This window comes from Cynocephalus volans, chromosome 8 (genome assembly GCF_027409185.1).
Source record: "Cynocephalus volans isolate mCynVol1 chromosome 8, mCynVol1.pri, whole genome shotgun sequence".
NCBI classification, from domain to species: Eukaryota; Metazoa; Chordata; class Mammalia; order Dermoptera; family Cynocephalidae; genus Cynocephalus; species Cynocephalus volans.
The window spans coordinates 42,292,469-42,307,655 of NC_084467.1; the positions used below are offsets into that span (position 1 = coordinate 42,292,469).

The window sequence follows — 15,187 nt, forward strand, 5'->3', positions numbered from 1 at the left end:
CTATCCTCTACTCTGGCACTGGAAGCAAACGTTCAGGTGCTTTCTCTGAAAGTTAAACCATTCTAAGTATTACGTTATGGCACACTGTCTTGGAAAGAAATTAATTATATTTTTGTTGGTAACACATTTCAGGCTGTTTACACAGCTGACATTTCTCAGCGGTACCCAATTCATGCCCTAAGCTGTGAGGACTGTCTTGTTTTGTGGCAGATGCCTCCACTTCAGTGATTTCAGTAAGTATAAAAACACCACTGCCTGCAACAATATAGATTATAAGCACCAGCTTTATAAGTTTTTATCATCTTAATGAAAGAAAAGTTTTGTGACATATATTTGGCTTGGATCTCTTTAGAAGTCTACAGTTGTAAGCCTTTTTTGCCTAAACTCAAGCACTGGAGCTAGTGTATCTGCTGCGGCACCAGTTAAAAGCAGGCTGGCCCTAAACATCTTTGTTGTATCAAATCATGCAGCTCAAGGCAATATCCTGTCAATATGGCAACATTTACTCTGGGGAGGTGTGGGCAGGCACCACTTCACAGGTTCTTGGACAAGGTGCAAATATGAATAATGAGGCAAAAAGAATCAAGCCTCTTAATGGGGATTCCCTCTTGTGTTTGCTGTGACTTAGATACAGCACCAGGTAACATTACAGTCTTGGATATGGTCAGTTTTAGTGGCTTTCCATATTTTCCTACAGTAATGAAACTGTAGTACAACTCTTTGGTAAAATATTAAACACTACAAAAATCATTAAAATGTGGGTCTCACAAAAGACTGTGTCAACTCAATTCGATGAATTGGCACCTAAAATGTATGAAGCATTATGTTACAGATACAAGAACTGACCATATTTTGCTATATTTGCTTATCACTCTAGGAACCTGTACCTGATAAGCCTACCACTCTGGTGTCTACAAGTGTGGGATCCAAGAAGAGTTGACTTTTCCAACTCGGTGAAGCCCCAGATTTCTAGACTTTCTCTATTACTTTATGTCCTTGCTCTTGAACCAGACAATTATTTTTGCTTTAAACTTTTTATTATGATAATTTTCAAATATATACAGAAGTTGAGAGAGCCATATAATAAACCCAATACACACATCACCCAGATTCAACACGATAAATAGACGGCTAATCTGAATTACCTCTATCTTCACTCACTCCCACTATCCTTCCCAGACACCATTTCATTTACTTAAACCAGCCAATTCTTGCCTGTGATTCTTTTTTGAGTTATCTTAAAATTAATTACAATATTGATGCTCACTTACTGAATGTCTACTATGAGTCAGGTACAGTATATATATTATCACTAATCTCCATAATAATGCTGTAAAGTAGTGAGGTAATTGAAGCTCAGAGAATTTAAGTGACATGCTCAGATCTTAATTATTTTCTTCTATTAATGTTATTATTTCTTCTAACAGGTTCTTAAACAATGCTAAGAACATTTCTGGTTTCTTCGTGTCTCCTTGGGTAAACAGTAGGCTATCATTTATGAACATTACTTTTTTACTTTTGTAAAAATAAATGTATCACATTTTCTATTAAATTTCTCACCACAACAGGAAAAAAACAAAACCGACCAACCAACCAACCAACAACCAACCTAACAACCACATCCCTATCCTTAGCAATGGACAACCAGCCAAAAATTCTAATGATATACTATAATATCAATGTTAAAATCAGTTGTTCAGAAATAAATTTAAGTGCCTATACCTAAACAACATTTTTTTCTGGAAGAGTTTATTAAAAAAAAGTTTTGCTATTTTCAGACTATTTTTAAAGTTTCCTAATCCACAAAGCATTTTCCATAGGTATAAGGTTTATATTGTGGAGTAATGAGACTCAAGTAGCATCTACATAAACAAATTGTCTTAAACTTTTTCTTTCTTCCACAAAGAATTCGTTTATATTAAAATGTATGATGGTGGTGCTGGGTGAGGAGGAGTAGTTATTATCCACTCAGAAACAAAATATTTACTAGAAAATATTAAAAGGTAATTCAATTCTTAGCCACAATTACTTTTAAGTATTTATTATTACAAGATGTTTACAAAGTCCCAATTTCTTTTCAGCCATATTTATTTTAAATATTAGATTAAACTTCAGAATTCCTGAAACATTCTCATTTGTACCTTTTTTTTTTAAAAAAATGGGCATCCCTGGTTAGAACAAGTAGGTTTATGGGAAAAAGTGCCCAAAACTTATCTGCAGTAATGGCCAGAAACAAGGCCGAGATAGGAAAGGTTTCAAAATTTACAATAGGAAAATCATTATAAATAAATATAATAGTAGGTAAAAATGACAGACTAAGTCTCTTCCAGTTTTTATGGTAGTGAAGCTTTTTAAGACTAAAGTGGTATTAACTGCAAAAATTCATTATTTTTAAAAGCAACAGTCTGCTATGGGGAATTTAGTTTTAAAATTAAATATGATGATTAGGTTGATTTTGGAATATCTGTAATTTAGGATTTTTTTTTTTTTTTTTTTTGCTTTGAACATTTTATTAATATTATCTAAATGTATTCTTCTCTCAAGGAAAAATTTAAGTCAAATCAAGTAGCATTAAGTTCCTGACACTGACACTATAACATTACCAACAGAATGTTGATGTGCTTAGATTATAATATCTGCTCTGCAAATGAACTCAAATTATTACAACTCCTCTTATTTTCTCATTATTTGATTTATAAAGTTCTCTCACTGGAACATTCAAAGCATTTGATTCTATTTATTATCAAAGCCAATTAGACTGAAAGTGGCAAAAGAGAGAGAGGAGGATATAGAACTGAGAACTTGACTGTTACTTACTGAGTCATCTCTGGCAGAAGCTGGCCAGCCCTCCCATAATTGATGGCGAACGGGGATACTTGTAAGATCGTACACATTTCTCTTTACCTATAAAAAGCAAGAGAGAGCACAATTCAAATCAGGTTTCCACATAACTTATGATAGTTTCCAGTCAACTTATGTGATATATCTACACTGTATTTCCTGTTTTCTTCTAGATTGAAAACAAGAATTTGAAACTAGCAAAACACAAATCAAAACATTTTGTTGGGAAAAAAAAAAAAAAAACTGGGCTGGCTGGGAAGCTCAGTTAGTTAGAGCATCCTGCTGATAACACCAAGATCCAAGGTTCGATCCCTGTACTACTGGCAGGCCACCAAAACAAAACAAAAAAATATCCAAATTTAAAAGCAGATTTTCAGTGAAGCCTAGATGAAATAGTAGTTCAAGAAACATCCCTTGTCCTCGGTTGTTTTCCAACTCCTGGCTGACTTCAAGTTTCTTTTTAGTCATTCACATACACAGTTCACTTAGGACAGACTACAATTATAAATTTTTATAATTTAGTTAATTCTTTAAATGAGCAATGATTCAAACAAAAAAATATATATTTGAAGTTTCTATGTGGGAAAGAGAAAGGTAGTGATTTTTTAGGGACCTGAAGTTGTCTTTATATTTTATATAAAAATTTATTACTAAAGCAGCATAGGTTATTTCTTTGAAATCACCCAAATTAAAAACTATTTTAACAGAATATTTACTAACATCTGAGCCATCCATTAATATACTATTTAGCCCCTTCCTGTAAAGAAAACTTAAAAATTGTAACAATGGAGACACCATCCATCTTAACTAATTCTTCAGCTTACTTATGGCATTATTACTCTACTGTAACAAATGAAGCTAGTGTTGAAATGTTGCACATAATATGTTCTATGATAATATTTCAATACAGTTTTTTATATTTCAACAAGCAGCATTCACTCATGTTTTAAAATGCAGAAGCCTAAAATATCATGTTGTCCAATTACAGCATTTTGTTATCACATTACTCTTTATTATACATAAACACATCTAAGTTACCCTTCTAGTGAAATAGGGATATATGTTCACTAGGGAAAGGAAAAAATAAAACAAAACATGCAACTCAATCTATTTTTATCTCTAATGTACACCTGTGTAAAAAAGGACTTAGTAAATGAGATCTGAGGAGAGCCTGGGACATGGTTTGATCCCCACTCCATTCAAACAAACAGCTTTTCTCCAGAGGTTCTTGGCAATGGCCAGTCTACCAGGCAATATTTTGTTTAGTCAGTCACTTATAGTGTGAAAATTTTCATCAGTCATTATCAACCCAACAATTTAACCAAATGCAACTGGGCCAACTTCTGACCACTTTCACTATACTTAAACATTAGCACTGTTAAGGAGAAAGGTGTTCTACAAACCTGAAGCATTATATTAATAAAGGAGAGGGAAAGGACAGAAGAGGGAGTATAAGGAGTCTTTAGGTTTCAAGGCAAAAAAATCCCTTCTTAACGTTATTTTTGGATTACATTGTTTTGATACACCAAACTTCATCAACTATTTTTGGAAAAAAAAAATGACAAATATTTACATCTGTTGGAAAGTTGGCAAGACTACCCCAGCATTGCAACGAGAGTATACACAAATACTATGAGTATATAAACAAATGACTTTAGAGTGGGATTCTTTAAATTCTACCTTAATTCCCAAGCACAACAATACGGTATTATGAAATAAACAGTATTTTCTTCTTTCATTAACTCATCTGTAACTGCACTGAACTGAATAACATTCCTTTGCCACTCTAAGCCTGAAAAGCATGTTCTGGCTATAGTGTTATGTTGGTATAAAGCACAACGCCAGAATGATGTGCTGAACAAAAGTGATCAAAGTTAGAGTAATGTTAGCCCTTGCACAAGTATTTGGCTTCATTGTTCTCCCCAGAATGACATCTGTTAAGCAACTTATCATAGAATGAACTGGTTAATGCAGAAAGAACGTGGCTGAGAGGATACCATGTAAAGCATATTAGGCTAATGTTTAGCAAAGGCTAAATTCACAGTGTATTCTGAGATTAAGCCAAAAGAATCTGTGTTAAACAGATCACTAAACAACAATTTAAGTGAAAATATATTGGTTTTTCAAACAATAATTCCATGCTTATCAATGCTGTAACCACTGGTAGATTTTACCATTACATGGAAGAAACACAAGTGATAAGATAGCAAAAGCACCAAATGAGTGTTGATTTTACTAACGGAGATAAAAAAAGTTCCATTATCTTTATTAATGGTTATATTTAATTAAAATTTTAAATCACAATCCTTCATGGAAGGAACAAATCCAAAACATACACAAAGCAAAAGTAAAAATGATTCTTTAAAAATATTAGTATTCTAGAAAACCTGAATGGTAAAGTACAGCTGTGTATAAAATGATGCAGATGAATTTAAAGTCATCATGAATCAGATGGACAAAGAATTCTCTCAGAGAAGGAGGGAGGATTAAGAAAGATGGAGAGGAGGAGAGGGGGAGGAGGAAAGAGAGAGGGAGGAGTAAAGAGAAAGGGAGAAGAGGAAGAAGGAGAAAGGAAAACGGAGGAAGAAGAGAAAGAGAGAGAAGGTACAGAGAGATGGGAGATGGGATGAGAACATAGACAGGGGGGAAGAGAGAGAGAGAAAGAGACAGGGATGAGAGTAATTGATTGATTTGAGAGCACCTGGGAGAGGCAGAAAGAACACATACACAGGCTAGGCTGCTGTGGCTGGCATACCCAGCTGCCATTATTGTGCTGCTTCAGATGGAGTTTCATCTTTAGAGGGTGTGTTAAATTCCAGTTAAGGACAAGTGGCACTTCACAGGGTAACATTTCCTAAGGGCCTTTTTGTCTTACACATTTTCTTTGATCAGCATTGGCTCAAGATCATGCTGAACCTTCATAATCTTTTCAATTCTTGTTTTGCATTAAGCTCTAAATCTGTGAGATTTCAGGCTGCTAAACTATGCACGTTTCAATTAGTTCTGAAAAAATTTAATAAATGCTTTGATTACCAGATGAACATTAAAATTATATCACAAACTATCCTGTATTTGGATCAAGAGTTCTAGAATGATAATAGGTTTCCAGACTTTGCTTTCTAGATTTTCTAAAGGGATAATTTAATTTCTTCCCCATTACTACAGATAATTGTTTACAACTGAGAAAAAATATAAATCAGATTAACTTGAAATAGTACAGGATCAATACAGTACTGGTTTGTTTCTTTATTACTTGTGTTTCATTGTTAATGAATGTAAGTTTATACATTATAAATTAATGTAAAAATCTAATCTCTATTTCAAACTTCATATTTCTTCAATGTCTGTGGCAATTTCAATGCTAAACATAGCACTGGCGAAAAGATCATTTTATTATGATCTGCTCAGCATAAAATTATAAAAGTATATATTCACAAGATATTTATCTCCCACAAATTTTTCTTTTGATTCACTTAAATTTTCAAAGTTTTATTTTTTAGTTAAATTTCTTAGAAAAACAATTCTTAAGAAAAATTACTCTGCTAAAGGCTAACTTCTGAAGCTCAGATTAGCCTCAAATGTGTTGTTCTCAGCTATTCAAATTGAAAAATATAAAACTTAGTAGATAACATCGTCAACTATAATAAAATCATTCCTTGTGAGCTAAAGGTTAGTCAAACTATTAAAAAACATTTCAGGGAGTTTTAAATGTCATTCACGTATTATCCAAGTGATAGCAGATTTTAATGGAAATAAAGCCACAAAGTTTGAGGTGTTGTAGCATAATGAGAGGCAGAGAACTAGATTTCTAATCCTAATTCTGTTTAGCTGTTACTGTGGACAAACTGAGAATCAGTTTACTCAACCTCAGAAGAGAATAAAATATGATCACTTCTGATTTTCATATATATACAATCCTATGATTTAATGAAAATATTGGAGTTAATCCTAGGTGCAGGAAAAGAAGAGCTAAATGTATACTAGACAAAGAAATAATGAGGAAAAGTTTAAAACCAATAAGGCTATAAAGTGGAAAAACAATAGTAGAGTTAATAAATATAAATAGACATCAAAAGGAAAATTGCAAATAATTTCAGGTGATAAATATTATAAGCATTTTAGGTGAATTTTGTTCTTGAATGAAGACAAGTCTTAGTTTCTATTCTTATTACACTATTTTTTAAAAAGCTAATTAATATATTCTCCTCATGAGGTCTCATTTAAAAATAAAGCCTGTTACACTGATTTCCCAAATAACTATTCCATTAACCAAATGCTACCAGTGAGGTTATGGTTTTGCCAGAATACTCCAGCTAAGCGATAATAGTTCTAAAGTTTTATTAACTCATTTCGCCATTTAAAAAACTTTGACATCTGGCCCACAATTCTTCACATATCAAACATTTCAATACAGAAAAAAAACAAGAAATGAAAAAAAAAAAATATTCAATTGCCATGGGCTTAAAACAGCTATCAGCACTTTATTTTCTAGATTTTCTGAATTAAGATATTATGGCACATCACATCCTTACAAAAACTACCCTGAAACTACAGACATCCATCTCATTCTCTCATAATTCTTCGAAGAAAAAGACTTCTGGTTATATTAGAACCTCAGCTTATCCAAATTGTAAATCCATCAAACTTTGAGCTCCAAGTACTTCACACTATCAAATGATGTTCTAGTTAAGAGTATGCTAAATAACTGCACTGAACAAATAAGTATTTGTGTGTGTGTGTGTGTGTTTAAATCAAAATAAGGCATACAGACTAGGCTTAGTTCCAGTTTCCTAGCAATCATTGGTTCTCTGAAAGGCTTATGGTTAAGAAACCAATCACTTCTGATTCAGAGTGGGTTTTGAACACACACTTCATATCTAAGGCCTTTTGTTTTTCTTCTTTTTTAACATATTATACACACGTTGCAGGTGCACCTGGATTTGTTTTTACTAGGATGCAAGTTAAAACCCCCCTAAAAATCCTTCCTGAACAAAACACGCTTGAAACCGGATGGTGCAAGGGGAATGAGAAGGTGGCATCAGTAATCAAATGTTAATTAGCAAGCTTTTTTTTTTTTCTTCCCCCAGGGCTGGCATGTGTTGAAGAATTCAAATCAGAAATCAATGCTTCAAGTGTTTAACTATTACTTCTTCTCATTAACCATTTAAAAGATCGAGCAATTCTCTCCTCATAAAAACAGTAACTCAAGACATTTCTTTTTCTCAAATACCATCTTTTCAGAAAACAATGAAGATGTTGTTTCAAGTAAACTATAAAACTGAAGTTTCTTTCAATCAGGTTTTCAACTGACTATATTCTGCACTTTAAAAGTGCATATTTTGGCTCTAACTGAATTCTTCAGTAAACAACTGTAACTGGTTTTGCTTTGAACCATACTTAAACACTTATTTTACCTCTTACTTGCCTACAAAGAAATTTGACAATTGGTATTTTAAGAGATTTCTAGGATAATGATAATAAAGGTAATCAAATCTGGAAACTAGTTTAAATGCACATAATTGGAAATGAATTTTGGCCATCCTGCAAAACTACCAAGGATAAGATTTAATATTAATAATTTCCTACACCAAAAGTTTGGTGTGGGTGAAAACAATATGAAAATTCCAAAGTTAGATCGTATTTAAAGATCATACCAAGTTTAAAAAGCACCGCTTCAGGATGTGCAAATTATATACAGGGCCTTCCAGATAGCCGTGGCTCACTAGTTTACTGATTCTAAAATTCTTTGAACTCTCTGCCTAAAGTGGCCAGTACCTTTCGAGAATAAATATAATTAACAATAATTTGTTACAGAAATTCTAGAAATAGTTTCATTTTGGGGGGGATAAGTAATCTTATTAGTCTAAGAAACTAATGAGAGGAGGCACTATCTCTTCACTACAGACTGTCTGCTAACTGAAAATCTGTGTTAATCTTCAGTTTTTCTGCCTCAAGCTTAAGTGTGACTTCTTTCTGGCTATAATATATATTTGGAAATAGCAGTAAAACTGCAAATTCACAATGAATGATCTACTAGTCACACTAAATAAACTTGAAAAATCCCCGTACATGTCAGCGGAATTGAAGAAATGTCCTAAACACCCAAGAACTATATTTAAGCCATATAAAAGAGTAAACAGGTGTTTTGTTGTTGTTGTTGTTTGCCTCTCATAGGCTAACTGAAACAGACCCAAAGGAAAAAGGTTAATTTCAAATCAGTCACTCAAGACTTTGTTCTTGAGGGCAGTATTTCCTCTCTGCACTTTGTGGAAACGATGAAAGAACAAAGTTTTTCCAATTATTTAATGGCTTAATAAATACAGTATAAGCAAATGTTTTTTGCTGCCTGCAGGGAATAAACCAGCAGTCACTGAATAAAAGTTCATAAAATTTTCCCAGTTAAAATCAGGTAAACACCTATTAAGTCGAAACAATTATAAGAATATTTTTAGGAGTTTTTTCTTTAACCTAAAACCATTTTGTAAAATTCACTTTTACATACTACATTAAAGATAGGTCACACAAATCAAGAAATACTTGTATACCACAATATTTTGATTTTTAAGTCTGAATTTCATAGATAGACAATCTGATACAATGTCAGAAGTAATGTACTAGTTAATCTTAAAGACATAAATCATACATGTAACCAAATATTTAGCTACAAGGATCTTCACTGCAGCCTTGTTTATCATCATACACACACAAAATTGGCACAATCTAATAGCCAATAACAGGATAGTTAAATAAATAAAGGAAATACCATATTAAAGTGATGATGTAAAACCAGGGTCAGCAAAGTAGAGACCAGAAGTGAAAACCAGTCTGCTGTTTTTGTAAATAAAGTTACACTTGAACACAGCCACGTTTATTTCTTCACATATTGTCTCTGGCTGCTTTTGTACTACCAGGACAGCAGAGCTGAGTACATGCAACAGAGACTACATGGCCTGAGAAGCCTAAAATAAATAACTGGCACTTTACAGAAAAAATTTGCTGATCCCTGATGTAAAAGAATATTTAATAGCATTAAAAATTGTTACATGATATTAAAGAAAAAAAGTTTACAAAATTATGTACATTTCTGTTTGCTAACTTATATATACAGATACGTATATGTGCATATGTATGTATGTTATGTGTATGCATAGAAAAAAGACCAGAACGATATATAGTCATGTGCTATACAATGACGTTTCAGTCAACAACAGACCACATATACGATGGTGGTCCTGTAAGATTATAATGGAGCTGAAAAATTCCTATCACCTCGTGACATCATGGTTGTTGTAATGTCAAAGCGCAATTACTTTTTAAAAACATAATTCAGCGTAGCCTAAATGTATAGTGTTTATAAAGTCTATAGCAGTGTACAGTGATGTCCTAGGCCTTCACATTCACTTACCACTCACTCATTAACTCATCCAGAGCAACTTCCAGTCCTGCAAGCTCCATTCATGGTAAGTACCCTATACAGGTATACCATTTTTTAATCTTTTATGCCATATTTTTACTGTACCTTTTTTATGTTTAGATATACAAATACTTTCCATTGTTTTACAATTCCTACAGTATTCAGCAAACTAACATGCTGTACAGGTTTGTAGTCTAGGAGCAATAGCTATACCATGTAGTCTAGGAGTACAGTAGGCTATACCATCCATCTTGGTTTGTGTAAGTACACTCTGATGTTCACACAACGATGAAATCACCTAATGACGCATTTCTCAGAACACATTCTTGTTAAGCAACGCATGAATGCACGTGTTAAAATTTATTCTCTCTTTATCATGGTATTATGATTTATTCTTGATTTCTGTGTATCTATCTTTTGTAGGTTTCTATTACTTTGTAATAATTTTTTTTTTAATTTTTGTTTTTATTCAAAGCAAAGAAATGCACTTGGAGTCAGAGCAACCTGGGTTTTCATTTCAGCTGTGCCACTAATTATGTCAGTGATGCTGAGCAAAGGAAAGGAGAAGGAAGAAAGGCAACTGAACATGTACTACATCTTCTATCAGCCAGGTACACTAGGCTTTATGTTAACTTATCATCCTCACAATAATCTTTTACATGTATTATTACCTTCATTTTACAAATGAGGAAACTGAAGTTTCAAACAAATAATTTGCTGAAGCTTACTACAGTTAGTAAATGAGATCAGAATTTAATTTAGTTCTATGAAACTCTGAAGTTAAGAGTCTTTCATGACTATGACATATTTTCTCTTAGCATGAATTTCCTCTTCTGTAAAATAAAGGGTTGTAATAAATTATCTTTAACATTATTTTCCAACCGACACTTTTATTATTGTAATGTATAAGAATTTTCTATGAGATCATTTACACTTACTCTGAATGGTGTCATTAAGTGGAAACAAGTGAGAGTGACCAACCATGGGCAAAACTTGTATCATGAGAGTGAGTGAGCCTTTTCACAGCTGTTGTTTGCAACAAGCAATGAAGAACAGTTACTGGCTGTCAACTTTGTACTTTTAAGTGCTATAGAGGAAGGACAACTGTCAGAACAAATAGCAACTTGTTATTATTTCAACAATTGAATGTTGCCTTCACAGTAAGAGGGCAGTTCCTGGTGTCACACACAGCTGGGAAAGTAATGGCAAGTTAAAAGAATTCCAAGGAAAATAAATCAAGATAAAGGAGAATATAATAAAATAGTAAATCAACTTTATCATATGATGGTTAGCAAAGGCTCTTCCTCATAAACTTCTGGCCAATGCCTACTGAGTCTCCCTTATCCCTTACTTACGTAAGGGTTTGGGATAGAATTAAAAAAAAAAAAAAAAGAAGAAGACCTTCACATATGGGTCTGCTACTTCCACTTGGCCAATGTATAGTAAATCAATTATGCCCTATCTTGTCATTCCAGTTTTCCTTCTCTCAACATTCAGGCACTCATGGCAACTCTTCTATGCTTTTGATTTGGACAAGTGAAACTCATCAGAAACAGTTAGCTGTGTTTTACTGGCAATCTCTGTAAATTCTGAAATAAAATTGCATCTATAAGAAGGAAGATGTGGGGCAATACCATTAATCTACTCTGCCAATCTGTTTATAGAACTGCATCTCCTTTTTAATTTGGATTTTATGTGAGTTAAAACACACACACATGCACACGGGCACACACACACAGACAAATTAAGCTACTTGCCTAAATGTCATTCACTTAGTTAATGCCTAAATCAGAACAATAATGTAGATTTTAAAAATTCTTAATCCATTTCTTCTTCCTTCCAAAAAAAATTTTTTTAATGAAAAGACCATAACTTCTGTGGCAAACTTCAAAAATTTTTAAATCCTAACAATCTTAATGTTTTTGGCAAAGGACCACTTTATTATTTTGAGAAAGACTAGATCCTTTCCCACTCCAGTAGCTCCACAATGATGCTCAGACATGATGTTTATGTTTGCTTTGCTACTTTCTGTTGCCCATCCAGGCCTTCGTCTTTCTCTGAGATGTGAAAAAAGTTGTGGGAACCATCAGTAATGGGACCTCACTCTATAATCAGGTCTCTCATAATTTTATCTTTTCTTGTTAACAAAAAAATGCAAAAAACAAAGACAACAAAAGGACTTAGTGTTGGGGTCTGCCAAGAATACTAAAGTGGCTTGGGGGTGTGGCTCATCAAGTGAAAATAAACCATTCAAGTCACCCACATCAAGAAGAAAGTTTGGGAACAACTAGGCCAGTGTTTGCATTTGGGGCCCTGGAGTCAGGAGAGTTACATTTTCCTGTACTATGCTTAACTAAGGCACCAGAGACAACCTACTTACCCCACTTAGGAAATACTAAGTAAGCACCTTCAAAGAACAACCCTGAGAGATATTTAAAAGTGTGTCTGGTCAAGTTTTCTGATCCTAATTTGATTCTTTCCAAGGTCAACTTTCAGCATTACTGTCTCTGAGAGATAAGTGGGTGGGAGGGCAGAGAAGATACCTTAAGAAAAGTGACTGTCTTGGCCAAGTGCAAAGTTATAGTAAGAGGATAGGGACCAAAATTACACACCTAATTAATTTTTGGTGAATAAGGTGAAATTGGCTCCAAATGACTATTTAATTAAATCTTATCAAATGAATTGACACTGTGTATGAATGTCTAATACTGTATACCAAACACTAAACTAAGGAATGATGCTGCCAATGCTCAGAAGCTCCATATAACTGGCTCTTAATTAAGGCAGTTAAATTCCCTGCCCAAGGATTTCACTGTTATGGCTAGCTCTGAAATGTAGATATAGCTATTTTAGAAAGAAAATACCAGAAATACCTTAGCACTGCCACCTAATGTATTATTAAGATCAGAAAAAAAAATTTTAACGACGATTCATTAAATAAGCAGGCATTCTAAATAAACGGCCTGAAGTCTCGTGCTAAAAAAAATTACTCCTATTTATTCATTAACAAAGCTATTCCTTAGCTCATCCCTGCCATAACCTGTTCTATTCAAAACCATATGGGAAAGAACATTAAAAAACCGCCACAAACCATGGACTTCTGGTATTAGTGCTACACACAGCATACCCCTATTCATTATTCTACCTCCCTTGTTTAATCTATCATTAAGATTCAGTGACCCTACACTAAATTTAAAGCAGATCCTTCCTTCCTCCCATGCCTAAATTCACATACTTTTCTAGTTGGAGATGCCCTCAAGTATTAACAACTCTACGGGGTTTCTCTAATCTCAGCTCTGAACTATGTCATGCTATAGAACCAAGAAATTGCTGTTTTACGTCTCTAACTATGGAGGCTTCCATTAAAAAGAACCATATAATTTACTTAATAAGATAAAGGGGGAAAAAAAATCACCATTTACTAAGTACTTTTTCACTGTATATGGCAAAAGAGGCAGATGAAGACACTATCCTATGCTGTGTTGTCTTAATAGTTAATAAAACTTAGAGGTACTACTTCAAATGCATTCATCACAGAACTTAAGAGTTTTAAATAACAGTAAAATTGTCAGCTTGTTGACTATCTTAAAATATGAAAAATCAAAGAAAAAAAGAACATGTAGACTTAAATATATAGTTGATAACCATTTGGGATAAATAAGATTTCAAGAAGCTAGCAAAAGTTAGTATTTCTAGGACATATTAAACTACATTTTCAAATTACTAACACAAAAATCTAATGACAAGGAAGCAAAATAAAGGGTAAGGAATTGTGTATATGATGGGCTACGAGAGCAAACAGAACCTTCTATGATGATAGAAATGTTCTTTATCTGTGCTGTCCAATAGGGTGGCCACTAGGCATAAGTGACTACTGAGCACTTAAAATTTAGTTAGTCTGACTAAGGAATAAAATTTTTAACATTTTCAAAGTTTTAATTAAATTTAAACTGCCACTGTGGCTAGTAGCTACCCTATTGGGCAATGTAGTAAGATTATTTAAGAAAGTAGAGAATATATAGAAACGTAAAAACATACCTTTGATAAAACTATATGTTTACACGCTTTACTTCATTCTTATTTCTTTATAATTCTTGAAACATAAAAGTAGAAATACTGTAGCTAATTTAATTTCTCACACACTTTTACTGTTCAAATATTCTTTAGTAAAAAATATAACTTGACTTACAGAGCTGCCACACTATGTAAACTTGGGTTTAATTAGTCATCAATTTATTCATTCATTCACAAAATGATTTCATGAGAATGATTACAGTGATTCAGATGTTACTATAATAGATAATGTTAACTGTATACCTAGCAGTTTTTTTTTAAAAAGTGATGATTCAAAATTAATTTCTTTTTTGGGGTCAAGATTCTTAAAGCATTCATCTATTAGGTTAGGAGCGGAGATGGAAAGAGATAGGTATAAGGGATACCGTAATCACTATCAGTCTCAGATTCAATTCCTTACTGATTCTAAGTACTTAGTGAATATCTATCACATAAATGATTACAATACAGCAAAGAAAGTGCTGGGTGAATAGGATGCTTTGAAAGCAGATCTCTACACTCCCTTAAGGAACTTAATCTAGTTGGGGAGAAAATGTGTGAATACTTATTTAAACTCTCTAAGTATGTAGCAGAGCAAGACTCGAAAGGAAATCTGTGATACTGACACATTTTCTCATTTCTATTTTAACATGACACCTTCCAAAAAACTAAAACTAGAAAAGTTTGTTCGTTTTATGTAAATCATCCCCCCTTCCACCCCCACTCTCCCTGCCAAAGAAATGTTACTCACACTGTTCACTTACCTGGCTAACTTGTCTTACCTGGCTAAATCTTCACAGATTTGGGACATGCCTTAGTTCAACTAGACTAAATAATCATAAATCCCAAATTACTGTCAGGTACAAATTAATAAAGTTT

General features: G+C 33.3%; 1 protein-coding gene across 1 annotated transcript in view; it reads right to left on the reverse strand.

The window, feature by feature from the left end:
- FAF1 (Fas associated factor 1) overlaps positions 1-15,187 on the reverse strand; it is a 516,326-nt gene that overhangs the window by 226,613 nt on the left and 274,526 nt on the right. Inside the window, exon 8 of the mRNA XM_063105346.1 lies at positions 2,818-2,904. Coding sequence (XP_062961416.1) covers positions 2,818-2,904 — 87 coding nt within the window. The remainder of the gene's footprint in view (positions 1-2,817; positions 2,905-15,187) is intronic.